Below are 24227 nucleotides of genomic sequence, written 5' to 3' on the forward strand. Positions count from 1 at the left end.
ATGCAATCAGTCACAACTTTATTTAAAAGTTTAAAAGGCCATGGAAATGTTGGCACAGCCAAATCTAATGGGCGGTATCAGATATTTGTGGAGCTTCGGACTTTTTTTTATTGGGTCTGAAACAGCTTGTGGTGTTTTTCGGTGGAAAAATACAGCTGCAGTTTATTTTTAATGAAAACAGGCGGGAAAGCATAAGAAAAATAATTGGAATAAAATTTAATGTTATGATATATTTTGAGAAAAAGTTTATTCTATTTATTATTCATAATTTTTGAGAAAAGCTTTATATTAGTCTCGGCTGGAATAGCAATTGCTGGCTTCGTATTAGTTAAACGGACTCGCAGGCTCGTCCGTTTAATACTCATACTCAGCCAGCAATTGGCTACTTCCAGGCCACGACAATAATCTACTATTACTGCCTGACAGATAACATCCAGCTTAACCACTAGAGCTACAACAGACTTGAAATTTGGCAGAAACATTCCGTGAGCATCATAGAGATGCACTTAGATGGAATTTTTCCAACCAGTTTTTTGTTCCCCATGGGAGTGAAGCAAGGTGGGATATAATAAGCTTATAAATGAGAAAAAAAAGTGGTAATTTAGTAGACAAAATTACCAACATTTATTTATACAAATTCAGACAATGCACAACATAAAATGTTATTACTCTTCATGATTATGATAGCTTAATAATTATACTATTTACACTCTGTTTCAACATCCGTTAATTAAGAATAAGAATAAATTTATTTATAACTAGATGAGAACCCGGCTTCGCTCGGGTAAAATGTACTCATAATAATATGTTTAATTTTGCCAGTGTAAAGACTGTCGTACTTATCGAAAAATCTGACGTATATTCCCAGCCTTAATATTATCACAAACGTACTTTCACAGCTAACCTACGTATCGGTTATTTCACTATTTTTTCATTTATAGTAGATGTTTCTCCTAAATCTTATTTGCCCAAATGACTATGATGACTCTGTCTCATAATCAAAGAAATTAGCCCTAAAGGGCCCCATATACGGTACGATTCGTCTGTACGATCGATCTGATGAAAATCGACGAATCGTACCGCGTGTGGGGCCCTTAAGAGGTCACAATGGAGAACGAAATGCAAACCTGTGACACGTGATGACGTGACACTAACGGCACTTGAGATGTGATGACTTTGACATGTTTACTTCGCAACGCCATTATATACTTAGTAATTTATTCAAGTTTATATTGAAAATACTCCATAATCCGAATTTTCCGCCTACAAGTAAGTTGTCGACTCGGATCGACTAATTTTTTACGCTCTTCAATTTGATGTGCATTTCGTTCGAGTCTACCGTACCCCTTGACGAAATTATTAATATAGATAAAACATTGAAAATAATAGCAGTGAAATATCCGGCGGACCCCGAACTAGGCAGGAGCCTGTATCTCGGGGCCCTAAGAGTGTGTTTAACAGATTAGGCACATAAACATTAGTAACATAACAGTAGTACATTAATAACATTTAGTAACATGTCACTTGATATAAGTGACATGTTACTAAATTAAAATTTATTTGATGGATAAATGTGATGCTGTCTCTGTTTTGTTCGAACAGAGACCACATCACATTTATCCGTCAAATAAAATTAATCAATGGGTGGTGAAACAGCCCCTTAACAGGTAAACTAATGCTGTGGGTCTCGTAATAATTGGAAATTAAAAACCATAAATTATTTACGAAAATCTGCAGACAAGAAACAAATTTCTTCAAAGTCGCTGCACTCTTCATAGAGTGGTCATGGCAAAGGATTAAAATTGAACCTTCATGACTTTCACCAACAGACAAATACAATACAACAAAGCGTACCTTTAACAATGTCAGTAAGGAAAAATATCTCCTCGGGTTTGGCGTCAAGTTTCTCCACAATGGCGGTGTAACTGGCAGCCTCCTGCTTCGCGCCGACGGCGGTATCAAAATGGCCGTCAATACGCGGCAACAAGTCTCCCGCCAGCGACTGCCCGAAGAGAAGCTTCTGTGCTTGCACGGAGCCCGAGGAATAGATGTACACTTTCTGGCCTTCCGTGGAGCGCCATTGCTCGAGAGCTGCGGCTACGTCATCGTAGACACTGGAAGGAAAGGTAAACATTAAATTTGAGTATTAAATACCATAAATCGTGTTTAGGGTGTAGTGATATACTGGTAGGTACTCTGGCCAGGATCGTCTCCGCAGGATGGTACTCTTCAACAGTTAATGGCATCGACTTCAAGTCGACAAAAAGTACAGTCAGCAAAAAAGGTTTGTACTAAAAATTTCATGTTTACCAAAAACTTATATTAACGTCTTGGTAACATACACATATATTTATTTATGACCTTGGCTCTTGATTTGCCGCTAAGCATCGTTTCTTGTAAACCGTATGTTTTACCCCACGGGACAGGTCATGCCTAGGTGGGGGTCAGCACAAATGTAATCTGCGTCTTTATATTTCCGGAAATAAACTAAGAGTATTTGTATTTTGCGCTCTACCGGCTTCGCGCGGGTATAGTTTAGGGAAAACGGAGATGAAAAATTTTAACTGCTTTTGTTAATCAACCTACCTTCTAGGTTATTACATAATATAATGAAAGTCTACTAACTGTCCTTTGATGTCTCCATTGTCGTATCCCTGCTTCCATATCAGACCTTGCAACTGTTTCAGGGCACCCGCCTTACGGTCTGAAGACATCAGCCACTTGACGCTGCTCACTAGCCCGCTGATCTGGTCATCCTTCGACGCATCCTGGAATGGAATGGGGCACCAATAACAGATGTGGGTGTGAACAATAACCCTTAACGATTTACCCTTGTCCCTGAGGGAATCTCCGTCTGTGGCCTCGTTCAGGGAGAGGTTAACCAAATTATGGCTGGACACTGACACCTGAGATGAGACTGTGTTTCGCTTTTGTAATTGTTTGTAATATGTTCGTTTTGTTTTATGTTGGTTTTAATGTAAATAATTTTGTATTTATTTTCTCTCTTTTGAGTATTTCTGTTGTCTCTTTACAGCACGTAATTTTCACTGTCTGCTTATCCTCTATATAACAAAATGTTTTCTCCTAACTAGGTTAGCTGGAAGAGATCCCTTTTTAGGGATAAGCTCGCCTTTGTTCTCTCTGTGTATTTGTATTTTTATTTTATGGGCAATAAAGAGTTTACATACATACATACATACAATAAACAGCCACACTGCATGGCTTTTTTCGTCTGAAGAGCTCGGCTCCCTTGGTCAGAAAAAAAATAAAAAAATAATCTTAGCCTATACGCGTCCTACTGCAGGGTGCAAGCAGTCTCTTTAAATGAGATGGTTTGTTTAGACCCTAGTTCCCGCGCGGGCCCAGTGCGGGTTGGCAACTTGATACATACTATTGAATTTCTTTGATCCTCACGATGTTTTCAGTCACCGTAAATATCTTACATGGTAAGTTTCTTGCATAATAATGTAGCACATCAATTGTGAGCCGAGGTCAATCTCACGATAGTCTACTTTGGAGGCAATAGGCTACCACTACCATGACTTACGCCATCTATTGTTTTATCAATCACATAGAATTCATCTTGAAATTTTGAAAGAATTAAGAGTTGTTGGGTAATTCCTCACCTCTCCAGGAATCTCCACAACCCCATCAACTTTGTTGTCCTTGTCTTCTAGAGCCAGCTTCCGTAGCCCGACTACGGCTTCCTTCACGTCGTCCTTCTCCCATTCGCTTTCAAGGAACTTTTGTACATTTTCTTCGGCATACGGAAACAGCTTGTCCTGTAACAATGGAAAAATAAATTCAGTTTTTTCTTTCATTAAGTAAATTCACGTAAAAAATACATAGTTACCGCAAAATATCAGTAGATTAAGATTACAACGCGGACGAAATATTGAGCGAGAACTGGCGATTAAATAAATAAAACATTCTGCGTTGGGCATTGACATTCGACTTGAAAAACATTCAGCTTTTCAATTCAAGACTATCGAGTGAACTTTAACATATTTTAGCAATTTAAAACAATATCAAAAATACATGTATCGAAGCACTGTCCGTTGAAAAACAATCACGCTAGTCTATACCGTTTTTTCATGATTATAAATACAATCTTCATTATTCTATTTGAAGCCACTCGACCACTAGATTGGCATGTTCAGATATTTTTGACACATTGGCTGCTCCATAACGCCTGAATCTACTCTACATGTCCGTCATGTCATTAAGTCTGGTAGTCGATAATATCAAAGAGCCGCGAATAAATCCGTCGTTGTTTAAAGCTGCGGTACCTATTCAGCTCGCACGCCGATCTCGTGAGAACAATTTACGCGAGAAAGGAAAGAGAAGCAACACTAATATACATAATAACTATTCAGCGACGTGAAAAGCCACCAAAAGAACGTCTGGAACATGTCGAATGTAAATGATGCGACAGGGCGGAAATAGTAGCTTCAGATAGCCTTTGACACCGCCGTGCGCAGACCACCGAAATTACGACGCGGTTTACTCAGTTGTTTTTCTTCAGTCTTTACTTTAATTAATTGTATCTTACAAAATAATCAACAACCAAGTATTTTAAAATAGCATATCAGGCAACCATAACCAATAAATATTGTGTTACAAAAAATACCGCTAATATCTCAATTGTTTAAATTTAGGAGGGTGACAGGAGCTTAAAATATACATCCATACTAAATTAATATTATAAATGCGAAAGTGTGTTTGTATGTTTGTCCGTCTTTCACGCCGTAACGGAGCGACGGATCGACGTGATTTTTGGCGTAGAGATAGTTTATGGGCCCGAGAGTGACATAGGCTACTTTTTATTCCGGAAAAATGCACAGTTCCCGAGGGAACAGCGGGCGATAACCGAATACCACGCGGGCGGAGCCGCGGGCAAAAGCTAGTAATGTATAAAAATGGGCCATTAGTTTGTTCTACACACCCCGTACCTTAATAACAGCTAGTTATGTTAAGTTAGTTAAGTCTTAACTCACGATTTATAATAAAAAAATATGAATTGGCCGTACAGGCAGACGTCTGCGAATTACTGATGAAAACGAAAGGAGGTATTTTAAGAGCAAGAGGCTAGACAGCGAGTACGCTCTCGTAGGGCGAAAAAGAGCAACATTACTCTGTTGTTTTGTTGATTAAAAACTGGACGGCGCAAGGCAAACTTCTTCTGTTGGGCTTGGTAACTGACAGAGTTCGTAGAATAACATTTGAGTTATACTCGAAAACAATCAAAGTTGTGGGATAAATTGGTTACTTACGTTCTCAATGTTTGTATGAGAAATCGTTGTAATCAAAAGTAAAAAACATCGAAATCAGTATGATCGTACTGTACAAGTGGAAGTCAACGATATACATAAAAACAAAATATTAAACACTATTTAGGTGGCAAAACGACGTGACACCGATGCACCAGTCTCGGACGTCGCATTCGTCAGCAGCGTGGTGCCCCGGAACCGCTGGTATGCATAGGTACGTCTTTCGGCCAGAAAGCATCAGCCCAGGAAGGAGGTATTTGGGTTAGAGGGTTTATTGCCAGATGGGCCACTCATAGAAGCTTGGCGAACCGCATGCAGCCCGCAGGCTGCAGGTATAGCTGTACTAAAGTGTAAAGATAGATACCTATTTTTGACCCTGACTACCTCAGTAGTGATTCAATATTCATTGGGAAAAAAAGCAATAAAAGCGAACGGTAGGTAACAACGGTTTTCGTCCCCTAAACATTAACCGATTTTTAGCAATTTTTAATGTCAAAATAAAATACAGTTTAGTGCAGTCAAGGAAACTGATTTGCGTACCAGGATGGAACCTTTCCATAAACAACTTCACTATGATTTCTTTGGCAGCTGTAAAGGATATCAAAATGACATTAGTAGCACAAAGGTTCCACCCTTGTAAGCGTTTCAGTTTCCTTGACCGTACCTACCTACTTGGCATTTTAATACGCAGTCGGAACAATACGGCTTTCAGTGTGTCTGTTTATCCATTAACTCCTAAACCTCGCAAAGTATTTTTGTTGACAACCCTATAGAAAAGAATCGAAACTATGTGTAGGTTAGGTATCTATCTACATTGAGAGGTAGGTACATTACATACCAACCAACGTGTCTACGCCTTGGATAGGCAGGGCCCGCCCGGCCGAGACCAACTGATCTCATTTTTCTTATTTCAATTTTAAAATGCAAAACGGCCATACGGCTGCTAGGATTTCGTATTATATCTAATCTATGTAGTTTAATTAAACCATAAATTCAGAGCTTACACTCGGGTCGGCTGAGTAAAAGCTGTAAACAAACGCAAAAGTTGAAAAGAAAACGGATCACTGGTTAGTGATTGATCGCAAAATGACTATACGGCTCATAGTCCACATTGGGCCTAGTGACCCATCAAACTCCCTATGTGTGGCAAAAATGGCAAATGCAAAGATACCTACTTAGATATCGAATTGAATCGCAACGCGACCCACTGTCAAACCTTTTCACAGAAAAAGTCATTGAGATTAGAACTTTTTTATAAATAAATAAATAAACTGTTCGATAGTAGGTACAGTCAAGGGCAAAGATATCGACAAGGCCAAAGTTGCAAAAATATGTATGCCGGCTTTGGTGTTAAGTGCATATTTGCAACTTTGGCCGTGTCGATATCTTTGCCCTTGACTGTACAATGTATGTAGCATATAATTAGGTACAAGGTACAAAATAAATCTACCCTCATGTATGTCAGTTCACATGTTGTCTACTTAAATAATAACTCCGTTGTTTAACATCTACTACGCGTCATTAATTAGATACCAATACTACGTTACGTACCTACCTAGATAGGTACATGCTATTTTCATCGGCGCGGCTTAATAGGAGTAAACATACAGATGTTAGAGAGTATTCTGGAAGTACCTAAAAATAATGTGACGCTCTACAGTCACCGTACCTGCAGGCGCCATCATAAACCCACCCAAAAATACCGATAATACGTAGGTAATGGGTAGGCTAGACCGTCTTCAGGTATTTTTGATCATCTAGCTCTAGTGGCTCTAGCCAGATTCGATAGGTAATTTACCTACCTATTGGCGACTGTATTTGATTACCTTTGCACTGCACTGCACAGACAGAGCCATTGTGAAAAGGCACAGACAAGACACGATGTTTTCATTCGCAACTGTCATGACATTTGCAGCGAAACGGTTCCAACGTAGTATGCGATTAAGTTGCTATCGATTTGACCAATATTTTTAACCTCTGACCCGACGTAAAAAAAAGAGATCTTAAAAGATTAACGTCAATATCTCTGTCTGGGGCATCGTAGGTAGCTCTCAAACGGATAGACCGATTTCGATGCGGTTTTTTTACGTGAAAGCACAGAATAACTAATAGCTAGTACAAGTAGTGAAAGCCAGTTTAATTGCGGTGTTTTATAGCTACGTTTAGTAAAAATCAGTTCATGATTTTGAGATAATAATACCTATTTAACTTTGAAATGTCAATTTCGGGGGTATTTCAACTTTTGTTTGTTGGTTTCGCTATAAATCCATTAATTAGCTACAACCTACAACACAAAGACTACAGGTAAAAAAAACTTAAGATGACCTGTTGTAGGTACTACTACATAGTAGTAGTAAAGTAACGTATCCGAATAGGTATATAAGTCGACGTACCATATTCGAAAAATGACTTACCTACGTACCTACCTACGTCCCATATCAATTCCGTGCAGGACTACACACAACAGGTCATCTTCCTAAGTATTTTTCATATAGGTAGTACCTCTGTACCTAACAAAAACAAACTGATTTTTATCCCCAAGTAGTGTTGCCGATCGATAGTCCACTATCGATAGTGTTTCGATAGACTATCGATCGAAAGTCTGAGCAAAAGCAATAGTCATCGATAGTTATCTATATTATCGATAATCGATAGTATCGATATCTCTTTTCACGCAATACTATCAATAGTATCGATATGTTGTTGTCTATTAATGCAAAACTATCGATACATCAATAGTTTTGAATAATCGATTGTTACCGTTATTTCAATAGTATCGGTTGCATCTACACGGGGAGGTGGGCAGAACAGAAGTTGCAGCAACTGAATCTTCTAATTACTAAGAGTAAGTTGGTAAGGTTTGGTGATCGTATATTGCAAATTCGTTAAAAAATATCACTGGATAACTGAATACAAATTATACTATTCTGCCACTCACTTTTACGTCTTAAGTTCTTAACTATTAGTATCGATACTATAAATAGTTTTCGTAAATTTCTGTTGAATACTATCGATAGTATGGATAGTTTTGCATTATTAGACAGCAATAATATCGATACTATCGATAGCGTTGCACGAAAAAATATATCGATACAGTCGATAGGATCGATAGTATGGCCTTTTTCCGATTGAAACTATGGAATGCAAAATATCGACTTTTCGGCAACACTATTCCCAAGTGGTGGAATTCGACCGGCCCTACGAAACCGGGGCATCATAAGCATAACGTGCCCCGGTGAAAACGTCTAGGTACGCAAGGCTGGGTGAACGAACTGGCGACGCCACAAACCGGATAGAGCCTAGCCGCTCACGACCGCACTTAACAGCCGTGAATGTAGGCAGGTAGCCGAAAATGCAACAAAAACGATAAAATGTCCGAACTTCCGCTTGATCAGGATCTAAGATAGAGCGTTTAACACGCTGAAGAATCGGTGTCTTGTTATTAATAATTCAACTAGCTAGATATTATATTTTTGGGGTTTCATAAACGATGGCAACTATCCTATTAGGTTTATACCTTATAGGTAGGTACCTACTTCCTTTAAAAGCCGGCAACAGACCAATTACTCTCCTTAAGTTGTCGGTAGGAGTAGAGTAGGCATTCATGGGTGATGGTAATTATTTTCCATAAGATGACCTTCTTGCTCGTTTCCCTTCCTCATAATAAGAAAAATACAAGCGAATTGACAACATCCTCTTTTTTTTAAAGACCAGTGGCGTGGCCCCGTAGCAACTTGATTTCCACCGGGTTGCCTGTTACTATCGCATCGCCACTCTACATACAGTACCGGCCAAAAATATATCACCTTTACGTTTTTTTACCTAAACTTTTTTGGAGTAATCGACATTTGTTATCTTGTAGCATGTATATTAATAACTAACAGGTATACTGCGCCATGTAATAAGTTTTCTATGAAATAATATCAACAAAAACTTGTCGGCACACCATGTTTAAAAAAATTACCAAAACGTAACGTTATGGAATTTAACATTACTTAGCCACAATACAAGTAACATAGGCAGTAGTTCGACTTCATACTAGAGCGCCAGAATCGACGCACGCACACAGCGAAGCGTCTTACACGGCCGCTAATCTTACTTCGCCCGATAAAACAACGCCGCGCCACCCGCTCTATTGGCCCCCGTTTCGATTCCGTAACGTGGCTATAAACGCTCGGTATTAAGTAACTAGGTAGATACTATAATATTTTATTTAATAATGGCGGCGTCACAAGAACGTATGTACTGCGGTGTGTGCGTGTGTGTGTGTCTCGGAGCTGTCTGTGCTGTCTGTGGCACCGTAGTTCTTAAACGGGCGGTTTTTAGGGTTCCATAGCCAAAATGGCAAAAACGGAACCCTTATAGTTTCGCCATGTCTGTCTGTCTGTTTGTGTTAATAAATAAACAATTATAAAATTAACATATGTTTTATTTCTACACCTAAAACTACACACATACAATAAAAATCTACACACGTCTTTTTTACTTTTTGTAGTTGCCATGCCAACCCTAGCGCAGCGCTCCGCGCAGCCGTAGGTATAAATTTCAAGAATACGGCCGAGTCGATCTACTGCCTGTTACTTGTATTGTGACTTAGCCAAAGGAAAATTAAGTCATCAAAGATGTACCTATTATTAGATATAGTAGGTACTTAATATTTAGTTTCGATTACAACTTAACAACGTCTAGGCATGGAGGCAATAAGAGCGTCAATTGTTGATTGAGGGAAATTTTCTATTCCTCCTCAAGTTGTATAAATTTTTGGCATGCGTTAGTAGCTCTTTTTCCTTTTAATCGTCTCTCCTGCTCTTCCCGTAAGTTAAGGTCAGGCGATTGACTTCGCCATTCCATCAGACACGCGACGCCACATAAACCACTCTTAACGCGTTTAACTCTGTGTTTTGGATCGTTATCCTGCTGGAAAATGTAAGCGCGACCAAGGAATCGTTGTGCATATAGAAGCATTACGTTCTGGAGGATATCTAGGTATACATTATAGGTACCTTCGATTCTGTGAAGAGGACCCATTCCTTTTGCGGAAAAAGCACACCAAACTGTAACTGAAGCTCCTCCATGTTTTATTGTGGGAAGTAGGTACCTATTTGGGGTCTTATCGAGTGCCTTCAGGACGACACGAAGCCACTTTATACCGTCACTACCAAGAAGCACAAACTTCCATCGCTCCAGAGAATGTCAGACCACTGCCGCGGTTTCCAGTTAATATGCGCTTTACACCAAGCAACTCGTATCTTTTTATTCTTTTCAAAAATAAGCGGTTTCTTTACAGGGCGTCGTCCGTGCAGTCCGGAGTGCTGTAGGCGACGCTGTACTGTTCGTATGGAAGAATTAGGCTGCCCTACGATGCGACCGATATTTCTTTAATAATGTCTGAGGTCGTTAAATGTGGATTGGACGACAGAAATAGTGCAACGCGGTCAACCACGTATTTTCTTATTGACTATACATTTCGTAGTCTTTAAACGCTTAAGTAACTTGGTTACTGGTGATCTGGAAATACCAAATTGCCCCGAAAGATCCTTATGAGTACGCCCTTGCTTATGGCCTGCAGCGATAGCGATGCACTGACGGTCGTCCAAGTTTTTTGAACCGCGAGTTTTCGGCATGTTCAGATCGTTAATATACAATAGTTTTATTTGATTATTGTAATGATAAATGTACATTAACTCATGAGTAAACAAAAGTTCCCAGTTGGCGATTTTGAAAAAACGTAAAGGTGATATATTATTGGCCGGTACTGTAACTGTTTATGGGATGTCCGTAATGAAATGACAACAATAGTAAAGGTGGTGTACTAAACAGACGAGTTCATAAACTTGTGAGCAACAATTTGATCCAAAATATTTGAACATAACTCTATTGTTAACGGCGTAGAAGCGTGTTCAGATATTTTTGATTGTTTTTTGCTCACAAGTATAAGAACTCCACTGTACATTACGTACAATTGTTTAGTAACTGCAAGGTTTTGCGATCGAAGACAGGCCTAAAGCTAGAAACACACTGACAGCGGAGGTGGAGCGGTGCGGTGCGGCGCGGAGGCGGTACCGGTTGTAATATTCAAGCTAACGTGAAAGAGGCCACACAGAATACCTAGCCCCGTCAGTATGTTTCTAGCTTAACTCGCACTTCTCTCACTCGCACTTTCTTCATTCTTTAAAGTAGGCCTGTTTTACTCCGAGATTTCTAACGAAAATGTTTACGCCACGCCACTAATACGATGCATTAATTATTAACAAAAATTATTTAACATTAAAATTAAAGGAAATCCCCACACACAAATGCAAGTCTAACTCACACTTTGCTGGTTTTCTATTTACATTGCCTACTGATTGCGATTATTCAGAAATTTTAACAGAAGATAATCCATTTTGTAGTCAATGTAAAATTGTCTAGTCACCTAAGCAACTGTTTGAGTTATAGAGGTTTGAAAGTTAGTCACCACAAACAATTACTATGGTTACCATTTATTTAATTTGAAAGATAAAAAAATAGATTTTATATTGTTTTCAGATTATTTAATTCAGTGGTAAGTCATAGTACTTTGTGAGCCCTACATTTTGAGATTAAAATCTCAATTTTAAAAACAAAGTGACTAGGCGTGTTCTTTCCTTGGACCCCTCATATAATTTCGCCATGTCTGTCAGCGGGTTATTAGTTTTTATTCTCTGATATTGGACTGGACAGTGTTGGTTTAACAAATTCTAATGACCACTCTCCTTGTTGGGCCAACATAGTATTGTAATACCTTCATGTTTTGACACAAAGATAGGATAGAGCAGGCATTCTCAACATTTTTTATATTGCATAAAGCTCGAAAATCATTGTTCACCCCAAAAAGCCAAATGGAAAATTTCATTGAAATTGTTAGAGCCTGTTCGAGATCCCTGAAACAAATTACAAGTTCTTAAAGTTATTAGAAATATAATAGTTAAATACCCAATTGATATTGATTAATAACTTAAAAACTGTAGCCAATGAGTCTAAGCTGACATATAGTCTCTTTTGTGTTGTCTAGTCTTGATAAAAATAATAAAATCACCGAGATAAGAGTCTCTTCCAAACTGAATAGGTATGGAGGATAAAGGCAGTCAAGAGTCAAAATATCTTTATTCAATTTTGGCTATAACAAGCACTTATGAATGTCAAAACAAATCTACCACCAGTTCGGAAAAACCTTAGTTGAGAAGAATCTGGCCAGAAACTCAACGAGGTATATTAGCATTATTGTCTCAGTATGCTAGACCAGTGTTTCACAAACTTTTTGTGTTCAAGGTACTTACATCTAGGAAAACGAAAATTTTTGGAGGTACACCATAAATTATTTACATCTGTGTAAGTATTATAAGTTTTTTGTACTGATTTATGGTGTGCAATAAAGAATATTTGTATTTGTAGTTGTATTTTTCTTCCATCTTAAACTAAGCAGTGTTTGAACATAGGAACCTTAGTGTTCCACGGGTGCAATTTTAGAGTTCTATGAATCCAGTCACACAAAATTCTGCCATTGAATGAGTGACGTGACGAGAGTGGGATGAGATTCAACATAATCATGGTTTGGAACTTTGGAGAGAATTCCGAAAAACTGAATGATTGAGAACCCCTGCAATAAACTGTACAACATTTTGCAAGTTGTAATGCTTGTATTACTTAAGACAATAAATGACCTCAATACAAACCAAGTAAAAAAATATCCTGAACAGATGTATTCAATAATTGGATTTTACCAATTAGTTTCAATAGTAGAACAATTTGTAATTAATTGGAGTCAAGAAAGGAAAAAATCAAGTTATCTCAGAAATAGAGTAATTTGATTTGTCACATTTTTAAAGATATAAATGAATACTTATTTAAAAATGTATAACTTTAACCCATTTATACAAGTCAGTTTCACTGAATTTCATATTTGAACAATGCATGTGTGAACTAGTGTGATAATAAATAAGAATAAGATGACTTAAGGTGCCATGTGGTGTTAAATCTTTTTTAATTATTTGTCTTCCATCCTCAATGCTAAGCCTGGTAGGTCCTGAGGAAGTTGTCTAAAAGTAAAGAACTAAAAAGAATAATCCAATATTCAGCACATCACATATTTGTACAACAGTCCATCAGAATACCAATTTACGAATGCTGCCAGACACCACCAATAAAGTTCAATTACAAGTTATTGAAAAGATACTTATCAGGAAACAATCGTACAAAGACCTTGATAATCGCGCCTGTCATAACTCCCCGTCAATGGAATCACAGACAGACATATCATCTATCTCTATCATAATGAGGCATCACTTGAGTGCGACAAGGACGCCCTATGTGGCCCCGACGCCTATTCAAAATGGACGGTTAACTGTTTCTCATTTTTTTAACAGCCAGCTGCTCGGAACAGCTGTTCGAGCCGGCAGACGTACTCGGCACGATGCAAATACACGAACAATTTGATGAGGGGATACCTAGTCCAAACACGTGTATCAATTCTTAGAATACAATAAGATTGCATTTTAATGACCCGGTAGGTCTGCCTCAGAGTAGGTACTTCGTGAGAAATTTTACCGAAATCAAAGCGAAACATTTAGGAAATTTTACAAAATGACAGAATAATGATGACAAACCCATTCTACAACCAGATAACGCTAAATAACGTAAAACACGAGTTCAGAGACAATGCAACCGGGGAGACAAGGGTACCATTTTGATTTCATCCTCCATGTTGCGAATCTGAAAACGCGAGAAATTTGCACGCCCTTTAGGCATAATTGGAGCAAATAAGTTTGAACTAAAGAAATACACTTAACTTTTTCATCATTGAAATGCTTACTCATAAACAAATCTGTCAGAACAAAACACCGGCCGGTTAATCATTAAAAGGACCTACCTTAACAAAGCTGATCGATGTTGTTGTACCTTCGATGTCCAAGAGTAGAATTTTGCATTTCTTGACGATATCCCCGATTTCCTTAGTTTCATTTGCCATTGTACAAGAAAAGCACTACCTTTATTAGGGCGTACTTTCGTAAAAAATCTAATTTATTTGACTAGAAATTCTTCCACGATACGCACCCCACACCACACAAAAAAGCATTGAAATTGAACGTAGGAAGGAGACAAAGCAAGCAGCCAATACACGAACGAAAAAGCAGTAATGAAAGTTGCCCTAGTTGAAGCAAGATGCACCGATATACTAAGATGACAGAGTGAGGGAGAAAACACAACGGAAGGATATGTATCCTGAGCAATTTCGCCAACACGAAGAGAAAAATATTTCCCAGTGGCATTGCCACTTTATTAATTCAATTTACCTTACTTGAAATTTTATTTCCGAAATACAAAGGAAGAATGTATTATTTTTGGATTGTATAGACAGCAACACATGTAAACACATTAACATGTTCACTTTTCAGTTATAAAATGTTTCTAAATATCGGCACAAACATGTTAATATGATTTGTCTCATAAATATTTTAATAGACTGTACTTGTGTGTAAGTATCATAATGTACATTAAATCCTGTTTAAGAGACCAAGTTTCTGTATTTTTATTAGCACTGCATTTTCTGTGGATTTTACCCCTCAATAACTGATACCTTAAGTGGCAACACTAAATTTCCTATGTTGGTATAATTGAAAAATTCGCGCAATTTTAAAGCGTAAAAATTCATAATCATAAAAAAAGCGGCCAAGTGCGAGTCATACACGCTCAGGATAGGGTTCCGTACCCATTACGAAAAAATCAAATAATATTTTTCTAAGGATTTCGTATTCCAAGAATCTTCCAAGTTTAAGTATATTTTATACCTTAGGCTGCTATTTACTCTTAAACTACTAATAATTCTCAAGCAATCTTAGCCGCTATAATTTTCCTTGTAAATTTGATATATTTACTACCATTATGATTTTTTTCACCCAACAGTAGATTTTAGAGGAGGGGCGGGGGACGCTCGATTTCAATGAAAATTTGCACTTTAAAGTTGAATATTTCGCAAACAGATCACTGAATAGAAAAATTGTCTTAGCACCACCCAATGGTTCTAGAAGACCTATCTAACGATATCCCGCAATATGTATAGGGTTAGTCGAGAAAAAAAAATCTTTTACTTACTTTTTTTATTGCACCACTTTGTCGGCGTGACTGATATGTATATTCATGTCAAATTACAGCTTTCTAGTACTAACGGTCTCTGAGCTTACCCGCGGACAGACAGACGGACAGACATGGCGAAACTATAAAGGTTCCTAGTTGACTACGGAACCCTAAGAACGATATTTTCACGATATAAGTGCCGAGACTTCCGTGCGAATTAATAATTATACTTCTTTATTTGTAATTTTTTCTGTTCGTGATTATCTTTTTGGCCACTACTTAAAGCATTAATTATTGTATGTACTTGGAAAAATAAAATTGCACGTTATTCTGGCAAAAATGAAAATCAGTGATTTTCTAAACAAAAAGCACTCTATACTCTATTCTACGTATAATACATGTTTAATACCGATGGTTTTTGTTATATGAAAATGCATTTTTAAAATGTTATCTAGTGTGTTTTGATTCTAATGTGAGATGATAGAACCAAATTTTTTTTACGGCTTCTGGCTGGACCCCATAGCACTAGTTATTTGATAATGTATTTAGGGTTGCCAACTTGCCATACCTCCGTGACGTTGGACGCTGCCGGACCATGTCCCGATTTGAAGATTTTTGTCCCGGTGTTCAAACTCAAACTCAGTTGACAACCATTCTTTATCAGTGGGGAGCAGGTTCAGGCAGGTTGATAGCTTAATTAAGAACCCCATAATTTAAAATGTCACACCATTGACTTTTATAAATTATGACGAACTCAAAAAGAGTTGCTACTATAAACCATACATAATACCAGAAAAATACGAATGAGCACAGAAGAGTAGCACCGGGTAGTACATAAGTAAGGAAAATAAACATGTTGATTGCAAATTTTTTTGCGATATTTACTTATTGTTTTCTGTTTTAACTTAAAGTCGGGAACGAAGTAAAACAAGGGTACAAACTCCCTTTTTGGGTACAGAATCCTAAAAAGTATGAAAATGATTACGAAATGGGCTACCTTCTTGAAATTATAACCCTTCATCTTGGTGGCAACAGTAAATAAATCTCCAATGACTTCAAGTTGAGGTTTAGGTGCCGGGTGGCACGATTTAACCTGTCTATGGGCGGTGGTGATCTCTTACCATCAGGAGACCCACTTGCTCGTTTGCCATCCAGGCAAATAATAATAATAAAACTCATTTTCAATATTATTCTTTATTGGTATTTACAGTTTACAGTCATATAAATAAGAAATCTTATTGTAAGTCTATGCTTAATATTATAACTTTAGGGGATTTCGCGCACGAATTTCATTTCTAGCATGGAACATTTAATCTTCACTTAAATATTCTCTACAGATACTTTAAATAAGAGTAAAATCGTACTAAATGCGTTACATTACCGCGAATGATGGATCAGTTGTGAACATCTATGTAATGCTAAGTGTACGATTTTTAGGGTTCCGGAGCCAAATGGAAAAAACGGAACCCGTACAGTTTCGTCAAGTCCGTCTGTCTGCCTGTCCGTCCGTCCGTATGTCACAGGCATTTTACTCGAAAACTACAAGATGCATATCAATGAAATTTCGAGTACAGGTATCATGTCAAAGCCGCTGTTTAGTTTTGTAGTTGAATTACAAAAATAAATATTTATAGGTGGGGCACTCCATACACGTAACAGAAATTGAAAAAAATGTTTTTAACTCGCATCAACGTGTGGCACATAGTTCGACAGCTCTTTTGAAAAGATAGTAAAGTTTCTCAAAAACTTTTTTGATTAAGTGAAGATTTCCGGAAATAATCCCAAAGTAGCAAAAATTGTGTCCCCCCCCCCCCTCTATCTTGTAAACCGTTTGTCCAAAAAAATGCAAAAAATATGTAAAGGTAACGCTAAATAAATACTTTCAACGAAAATTGGTTTCAACATGATCGGATATACCGTTTTTGAGTTATTGCCGAAAAACTGCGCTTCTCAACAAAAGGACGTAAGTGCCGTGAAGATACGCTCTTTTTCTGGTAATAGATTTTAAGACTGTAGTAAGTGTTTTAATTGTGTTATAACGCACATAATACGTACTACTTGATTATTTTCGTAATGGCTACGGAACCCTATCTTGGGCGTGTCCGACACGCTCTTGGCCGGTTTTATTATTTTCGCAATAGGTTAGGGGCTTGTTTCACCACCCGTTGATTAATTTTATTAAACGGATAAATGTGATGGCGTATCCGTCTATTCAAACAAAACAAACAGAGACGGCATCACATTTCTAAGAATAAGGAAAAGTAAAAAAAAGTAAGTAAAGTTCCTAGGGATAAGTTCGCCTTTGTACATATATTTCATTGTTTGTCATCTGTATTTGTTTACTTATTTTGTACAATGAAGAGTTTACATACATACATACACATAATTTATCCGTCTAATAAATTTAATCAATGGATGCTGAAACAGGGAGTAGTCTAAATTTTGGGACTCAGCCAAGTGCTACTATCGGAAATTATTACACTACGGGTTACCCCCAAAAGTTAGCATGCTAAGGGGGCTGGCGTCATAACGTGCTACCTAAAGTGTTGTCAAATGGTCTATTAAACTACTTTTAGAAAGCTTCTGTTTTTCTTCAGTCTTCAATTTCTTGATAAGTCTTGGTGTCCCCATATTCACGTTTTCAGCCTTCCGCTTAGTGACCTGAAATTATAAATAAAACTAATTATTTCCAAAACCCACTATTAGCATGATAAAGTCTTTCATTCGACATGACAATACATCTAATTTCGTCACCTTCTTAAATCATCCACAGTGCCATGTCGTCAGCCTACCCTACAATTCCTAAATCGTCACCTTCCTAACTTGTCCACTTTCTATAATTGAAGTCAATATCAATATATAATCTAAGTCAATATCCCATTTTGTTTACATTCCTATTTCGACCACAGTGCCAACTCGTCCACTTCCTTTTATCGACCACAGTACGTACTACTTGGTCAGCAGTGCCAACTCGTCCACATATAAAGCGGACAAGATAGGAAAGGGATGATATAGGAGTGTTGGCGAATCAGAACAGTAGACTATAATGAGAATGAGGACGATTTAAGAAGGTGACGAAATGGTACTATGGACGAAGTCATCCTGAGCTGACGTTATCTTATCCCTCTCTAAGTGAAAAGAGAGATGGTATAGACTGTCACACCTAGTGAACTAAAAGAACTAAAGTTACCAGCATAGTTGAGCAAATTGTGCGTTCAAGGAGCAGTATTCGGGGCACAAGGCTGGTAGAACAGATGGCCGTGGAAGGCTTTCCGCAAGATGGAAAGTGGACAGACGAAATATAGGCCATAACTTGCAGTTGCCACACACCACACAAGCAGTTCTTTCCTTTTTTTTTGAGTGGAGAGTTGGAGACCGCGTCTTTTTTAAGTGGAGACCGCGTCTCGGCAAACGTAGAATAGAACGCCCTCCGGTCAGGTGGAGTGACGATCTGCGAAAGGCTGCTGGTGGAAGCTGGATGCGTTGAGCGGAGGACAGGGCGCGAGGGTGCTCATATGGGGAGGCCTATGTCCAGCAGTGGACTGCTATAAGCTGCTGCTGCTGCTGATGTTGATGATAACAAACCAGAAAGCCGTGGTAAAGTCTCACTAAACCAAACTTACCTTAGGAGCGGTCGGTGTGACGGCAGTGAACACGAAATTCCTCTTGCTGCTGGGACCGATGGTGCCGACTTTGTCGTCATCTGCTTCGGCGGCCAGAGGCATCGCCAGGGCCGCTAGTCGCGCCAGAGCACCACCACCACGCGTGAGCGACGAGCCGTGGTAGCTTTGCTGGAACATTCCAGCAAGTCTGAATTAGTATAGGTTTTAGGCTACTACTCGCCTTTAGTCTATGCATCGTACATTTACGCGCAATCGTGTGCTGCCGGGCCCGAATCTTAAGAACCACACAATTGTATTGACCAGAGGCCGTATTGCCTAACGTGTCTGACGCTCGCGATCGCAATGAAATTACAGTTTTTGTATGCAACGTTAGGCAATACGGCCTCAGTTCTGAAATGGTTAGAAATAAAGTCATATCAGATATTTATGCACGCATTGTTGTGTCGGATATCGATGCTGGTGCAGTATGTAGTAATAGTAACTTTATATCTGTGTTAGAGCTGCCAATTACCTTAAGAATTTGTAACGGCATCAGAGGACATGATTCTTCTTTAGTCTGCTTCTTTTCAACCTTGCCAGAGACCTCTTCGCTTTTAGTTTCAGTTTCGTTAATTTCTAAAAGCAGACTAGACATCGTTTTAGAAGACAGATTGGCCTTTATTATTTTACTTCTGTCGATACTGACGTTTTTATCATCCGTTTCACTGTCTTTTTGCTGCAAATATAAAATAAATTTTATGTGACAGATAAATCTGACGGCTGTCTCTGTTTATTTGGACAAAACGAATAGAGACGGTATCACAGATATCTGTCACACAAACATTATCAATGGATGAAACAGGTACTTAATGTAGCACTACGAAAAAAAGGGCTTGGCCTAGTTTGGGACTAAGTCAATTCAATCATGTAGGTAGGTAGGTATCTACTTAAAAAATATTTATTTACCATACTCCTTAGAAAGACCTCTCTCTCATGCCTCTGCTTCCTCCACTGCTCTTCAGATTCGAACTCCAGTTCTTGGCTATCACCAAATAAAGTGGGCACTGTATCACCAGTTTCTTCCTCGCCATCTGTAATAGTTGTATACTTGCTTTGCTTTGCTTTTTGTCTTTTTTTCTGCTCTTCCTGGGGCTGATACTTCATGTTTCCACCAGGGATGTGCGATGATGACTGTTGGGAGGAATACGTTTGTCATGAACCAATAGAAACGATTTATTTACCTATCCTTGCTCAGCGCATCTCTAGTGGAAACGCTCGGCGGAGCGAGGATATACCTAAATGAAGCATTTCTATTGGTTCATGACAAGTACATTCCTCGCAACGCATTCTTACACATCTCTGGTGGAAAAGCGGAATCGGGGTTTACTTTTGCTCAGTCTGTTTGTTATTGGGGGGCGTTTGGCCCCCTCTGGCACTAAAACGGGTTGTTATACCCCGTGATGTAATATGCAGTGTTCTATAATAGTAATTTACAGCAGTTCAACTAGGGTTGACCATTAACGACACATTTTATAGCAGCACCGTCTAACAACATCAATACAATTCTTACCGATATTCTTCCACCTGAACTTCCGTTGCCGATGGCCATCTCCCAAATCGCCATCCTCGAATAGCAGCTCCTGAATGAGCCTGACTTCTCGCTTATCCTGATCTAGCACATCGCGCCTGAAAGATGTACAATACAGTAATTACTATTTGAGCAATATACTGTCATCTTCATATCAGCCGTAAGAGGTCCACTTGTTAGACATATGCCTCCCCCATAGACCTCCAGTTGCTTTTGCTTCGGTTAGAAGCAGCCTGCATACACTGTGAACCCGCGGCTTTAACTAAGTCATCCGTCCATCGATTTGGTGGACGTCGTACGCTGCGTTTGCCGATTGGCAGTCTCCAGAAATATACTGCACTATGTACAGAATGATTAACCATAAATCATAATGTGAGTGGGTTGAAAGTCTGTCAATTTATATACATTTTGACGAAAGTACTCTTATATGGAATGATTGTTGTCCTATTCCTATTTTCATAGAAATCTTGTGATACGACTACACATTGGCGCCTCGGTGGCGAGGGTGCATTGTGCATTATAATAAGGATTTGGTAATACTAAATAGTTTACAGATGGTATTGCTAATAGGATGCTGTTGCATGAATCGATCCTAAAATACCAATATATATCTTAGTCTAAATTCTTTCTGCAGCTGTTCCTCGGAATTTGTCATCGCCTCATGCTGTCCTATCCAGTTCCGTCTCGTCGCTGGAACCCACCCATTCTCACACACATCAGCTCTGCTTCTTGCATAAAAAACTCCGTAATACTCCACTAACATTTATTTCTGTTACTCCTTGTATACTTACATGTGTATCTGTCCAAGTTCCCTCTGCAACTGTCCCTCATGGAACTTGTCATCGTCACCAGCTTCCCGCTCCATGCGGTCTAAGCCGGCTTCGTCCTCGTCGCCGGAACCCACCCACTCATCCTCAGACGTCAGTTCCGCTTCTTGCTCGAAAAACTCCGTCATTTTGCGGGACTTCTTTTGTTTTTGCGGCTTAACTTCAACCTGTAATGTGATATAAAAGATGGTATCAAATTGGGTTACAAGGTTGAGATATTGTTAGTGGAAACTTGTCATGATTCTATAATGGCAATGGACCAGAAAGGCCATATTCATTTATAACATTCTCACTGCTGCAAAGTTAAGGAAGGGTATGATTTTCAATAAATCACTTGCCTCATTTTCCTCGGAATCATATTCAACTATCCTTTCTTCGCCATCGCCTTCTAAGTCAGACATGTCGTCTACCATTTGTTCGTCTGACTGCAAGGTTTCTTCATCTTCCTCCTCATCGTCTAGAAAGGAATGCGTTAGAGTCAGTATTTTAATTAAAGAGGACCGCGATTGCGGGGCGGAGAAACGAGCGTGAGCGAATAAGCGGGGAAGCTCCGCGAACGGAAAACAGTCCGCAACTCCGCTCCGCTTCGACTTAATGTAATTGCCCCATTATTAACGTATTTACCTGAAATTCGTAAAGCTCGTTTTCCGGCTTTTCTTTTCTTTTTTAATTTCTTCTTTTTATCAGGCTTGGCAACCTCACCATTACTTTCATCATCGCTGTCTATCACAAATTTCTTCCTTGCATGACTAATTGCATCAAACGATACAGCGTCATTTTCAGGGGCATTATCAAATACATATTTCTTAGTGTTTGATACATCAGTAGCAGGCTCAGTCATTTCTTTAATAATTGAATCAAAAAGATCTTTCTCTTCTTCTATCTTTTTATTTGTATTATCAACAACAGGCAAAATTGACTTTGTTACTTCATTTTCTGTACATTCAACTTGTGAAACGAACTGGTTATCATAGAATTTTCCAGTGCATAGTTCGAAGACATCATCACCTATAGGACATTGAGACTCTGACAACTGAGACTCAGCAGAAATAACATTTTGTGTTTGTGTGAATTTTCCTGAACACATACCTACAATGTCATCTAAATTTCCCTGTAAAAAAGCACACAAATGTTTTAAACAACAAAGATCACAAATATTGTAAAAGAATTTTACTAAGTACTGCCTACTACTACTGAAATTTACGCTATAAAGATACTTACATGATCTTCTGATTGAGTTTCGTAAATGATATCGAGATTGTCAGGAACATTTAGAACATTTTCGGAATTCATTTGTTCCGACGTGACAATGTCCGAAAGGGAGATTGTTTGAGTATCTAACTCTACATTTTCTTTATTTCCTACTCCAAGTTGATTTATTTCACTATTCGCTTTAGGATATGGTGATGGTAGCACAATACTTCCTTGACTAACTAGTATATCTTCTGAAAATGACTTCTCAGTTTGTGCGAGGGGCAAAACATCATCTGTAATATTTTAGGCCATTTTATTATACTTCATGTACCAGCAATTAATCCAATACAACCATAATGTCACAGAGCTATTTTGGGTTAAAGTAAAATCTAACGAAACCAGGTTTTTTTTTTCAGTAAATTTAATCAAGAAGCCTGCACTGCAAAACCATACAACACACTATACACTAACATTTTTTCTTTAACCCGTCGCGCGACCAACGACTTTTTTGGGTAATTTTGGACTAGTACCCTATGTTAAAGGGTAATCGAAACTAGTGACAAAAATTGACTAACCACGAGTACTTAGATACGCGCCACTGTGTCGCACAGGGCGTTCGACAGGTTCAAAGCTAATTCAATTATATCTAGTACTTAAGTTACCTTGAGAATCTGTTTGACTTTCGTTTATTAGTTTCTGCTCTTGGCTTTCATTGGGAGGAAGTATGTCTTTTTCAGAATCTTCATTATCTACAGTAGCAATTTCATCATCAGAATCTTCAAATGCTTTCAATATTCTACTTTTTCTTGGCTTAGATTGATTTTCTTCTTCGTCCTCAGAAGTTTCATCACTAGATTCATCGCTTTCCTCGTCTTCTTCAACATCATTGCCATTATCCTGTTCTTCATTTTCATTATTTTCATTAGCTATTTCTTCATCGTCCTGTAAGTCTCCTGTTTCATCATCATCAGAGACCTCAGCTTCATCATCAAGCAAAGGATTTTTTTTTCTAGCTGCTTCTTTTATATCACATAATTCTTCCTCTTCTTCCTCACTCTCTGACGAAGTGTCAGTTTCTACTTTTCCGATCTCGTTTTTTTCTAACTTGGCCTCAATTTTCTCAATATCGTCTACATCAGACTCGTCTCCTCTTATAGCATCCATTTCCATCTGCTGTTGCTTTTCGTCCTCCAACCTTTTTGCCCACTCAAGAGACCTTTGTTCAGCTATACTATCTTCAAGTTCTTGTTTAAGTTTCAAATGCTGTAAACCTGGCTTTATCCTGTAACAATTATTTCAAATAAGTTTAAAAAAAAAACAACATGAATTACGATACTACGAGATAATTTATTTATATTAGATATTACGGTAAAAATTAGAGAGAAATACATTTTTACCTCGATTCCCTTTCTCTCTCTTTTTCTTCTGGAGTTTTAAGTTTGGAAAAGTAAGTGAACCTTTCCTTTAAAAGTTCTACACCTGTAAGTTTTCTTGGACCAATAGGGTTACTCCCATCTAAGTCAATAACCATCCCTGGAGCTCCTGCTAGCTTGGGCTTCATATTTAAAGTATGTAGATCTTTAACAAGCAAAGGAGAATTCACTACATCTGTAGCATTGATGTCGCCTAAAATAAACACATTAAATTAGATCAA

The 24227-nt window shown here is 38.3% G+C and overlaps 1 protein-coding gene across 1 annotated transcript in view; it reads right to left on the minus strand.

Moving 5' to 3' along the window:
• The window catches only part of LOC141432989 (uncharacterized), a 36826-nt gene that overhangs the window by 9116 nt on the left and 3483 nt on the right, over positions 1-24227 (minus strand). Inside the window, exons 5-19 of the mRNA XM_074094828.1 lie at positions 23971-24199; positions 23236-23855; positions 22601-22866; positions 22004-22490; positions 21718-21836; positions 21344-21546; positions 20535-20650; positions 19931-20055; positions 19497-19700; positions 18986-19153; positions 17910-18023; positions 14158-14271; positions 3627-3782; positions 2626-2768; positions 1821-2114 (exon numbers count right to left, since the gene is read on the minus strand). Coding sequence (XP_073950929.1) covers positions 1821-2114; positions 2626-2768; positions 3627-3782; positions 14158-14271; positions 17910-18023; positions 18986-19153; positions 19497-19700; positions 19931-20055; positions 20535-20650; positions 21344-21546; positions 21718-21836; positions 22004-22490; positions 22601-22866; positions 23236-23855; positions 23971-24199 — 3358 coding nt within the window. The remainder of the gene's footprint in view (positions 1-1820; positions 2115-2625; positions 2769-3626; positions 3783-14157; positions 14272-17909; positions 18024-18985; positions 19154-19496; positions 19701-19930; positions 20056-20534; positions 20651-21343; positions 21547-21717; positions 21837-22003; positions 22491-22600; positions 22867-23235; positions 23856-23970; positions 24200-24227) is intronic.

This window comes from Choristoneura fumiferana, chromosome 11 (assembly GCF_025370935.1).
Source record: "Choristoneura fumiferana chromosome 11, NRCan_CFum_1, whole genome shotgun sequence".
NCBI classification, from domain to species: Eukaryota; Metazoa; Arthropoda; class Insecta; order Lepidoptera; family Tortricidae; genus Choristoneura; species Choristoneura fumiferana.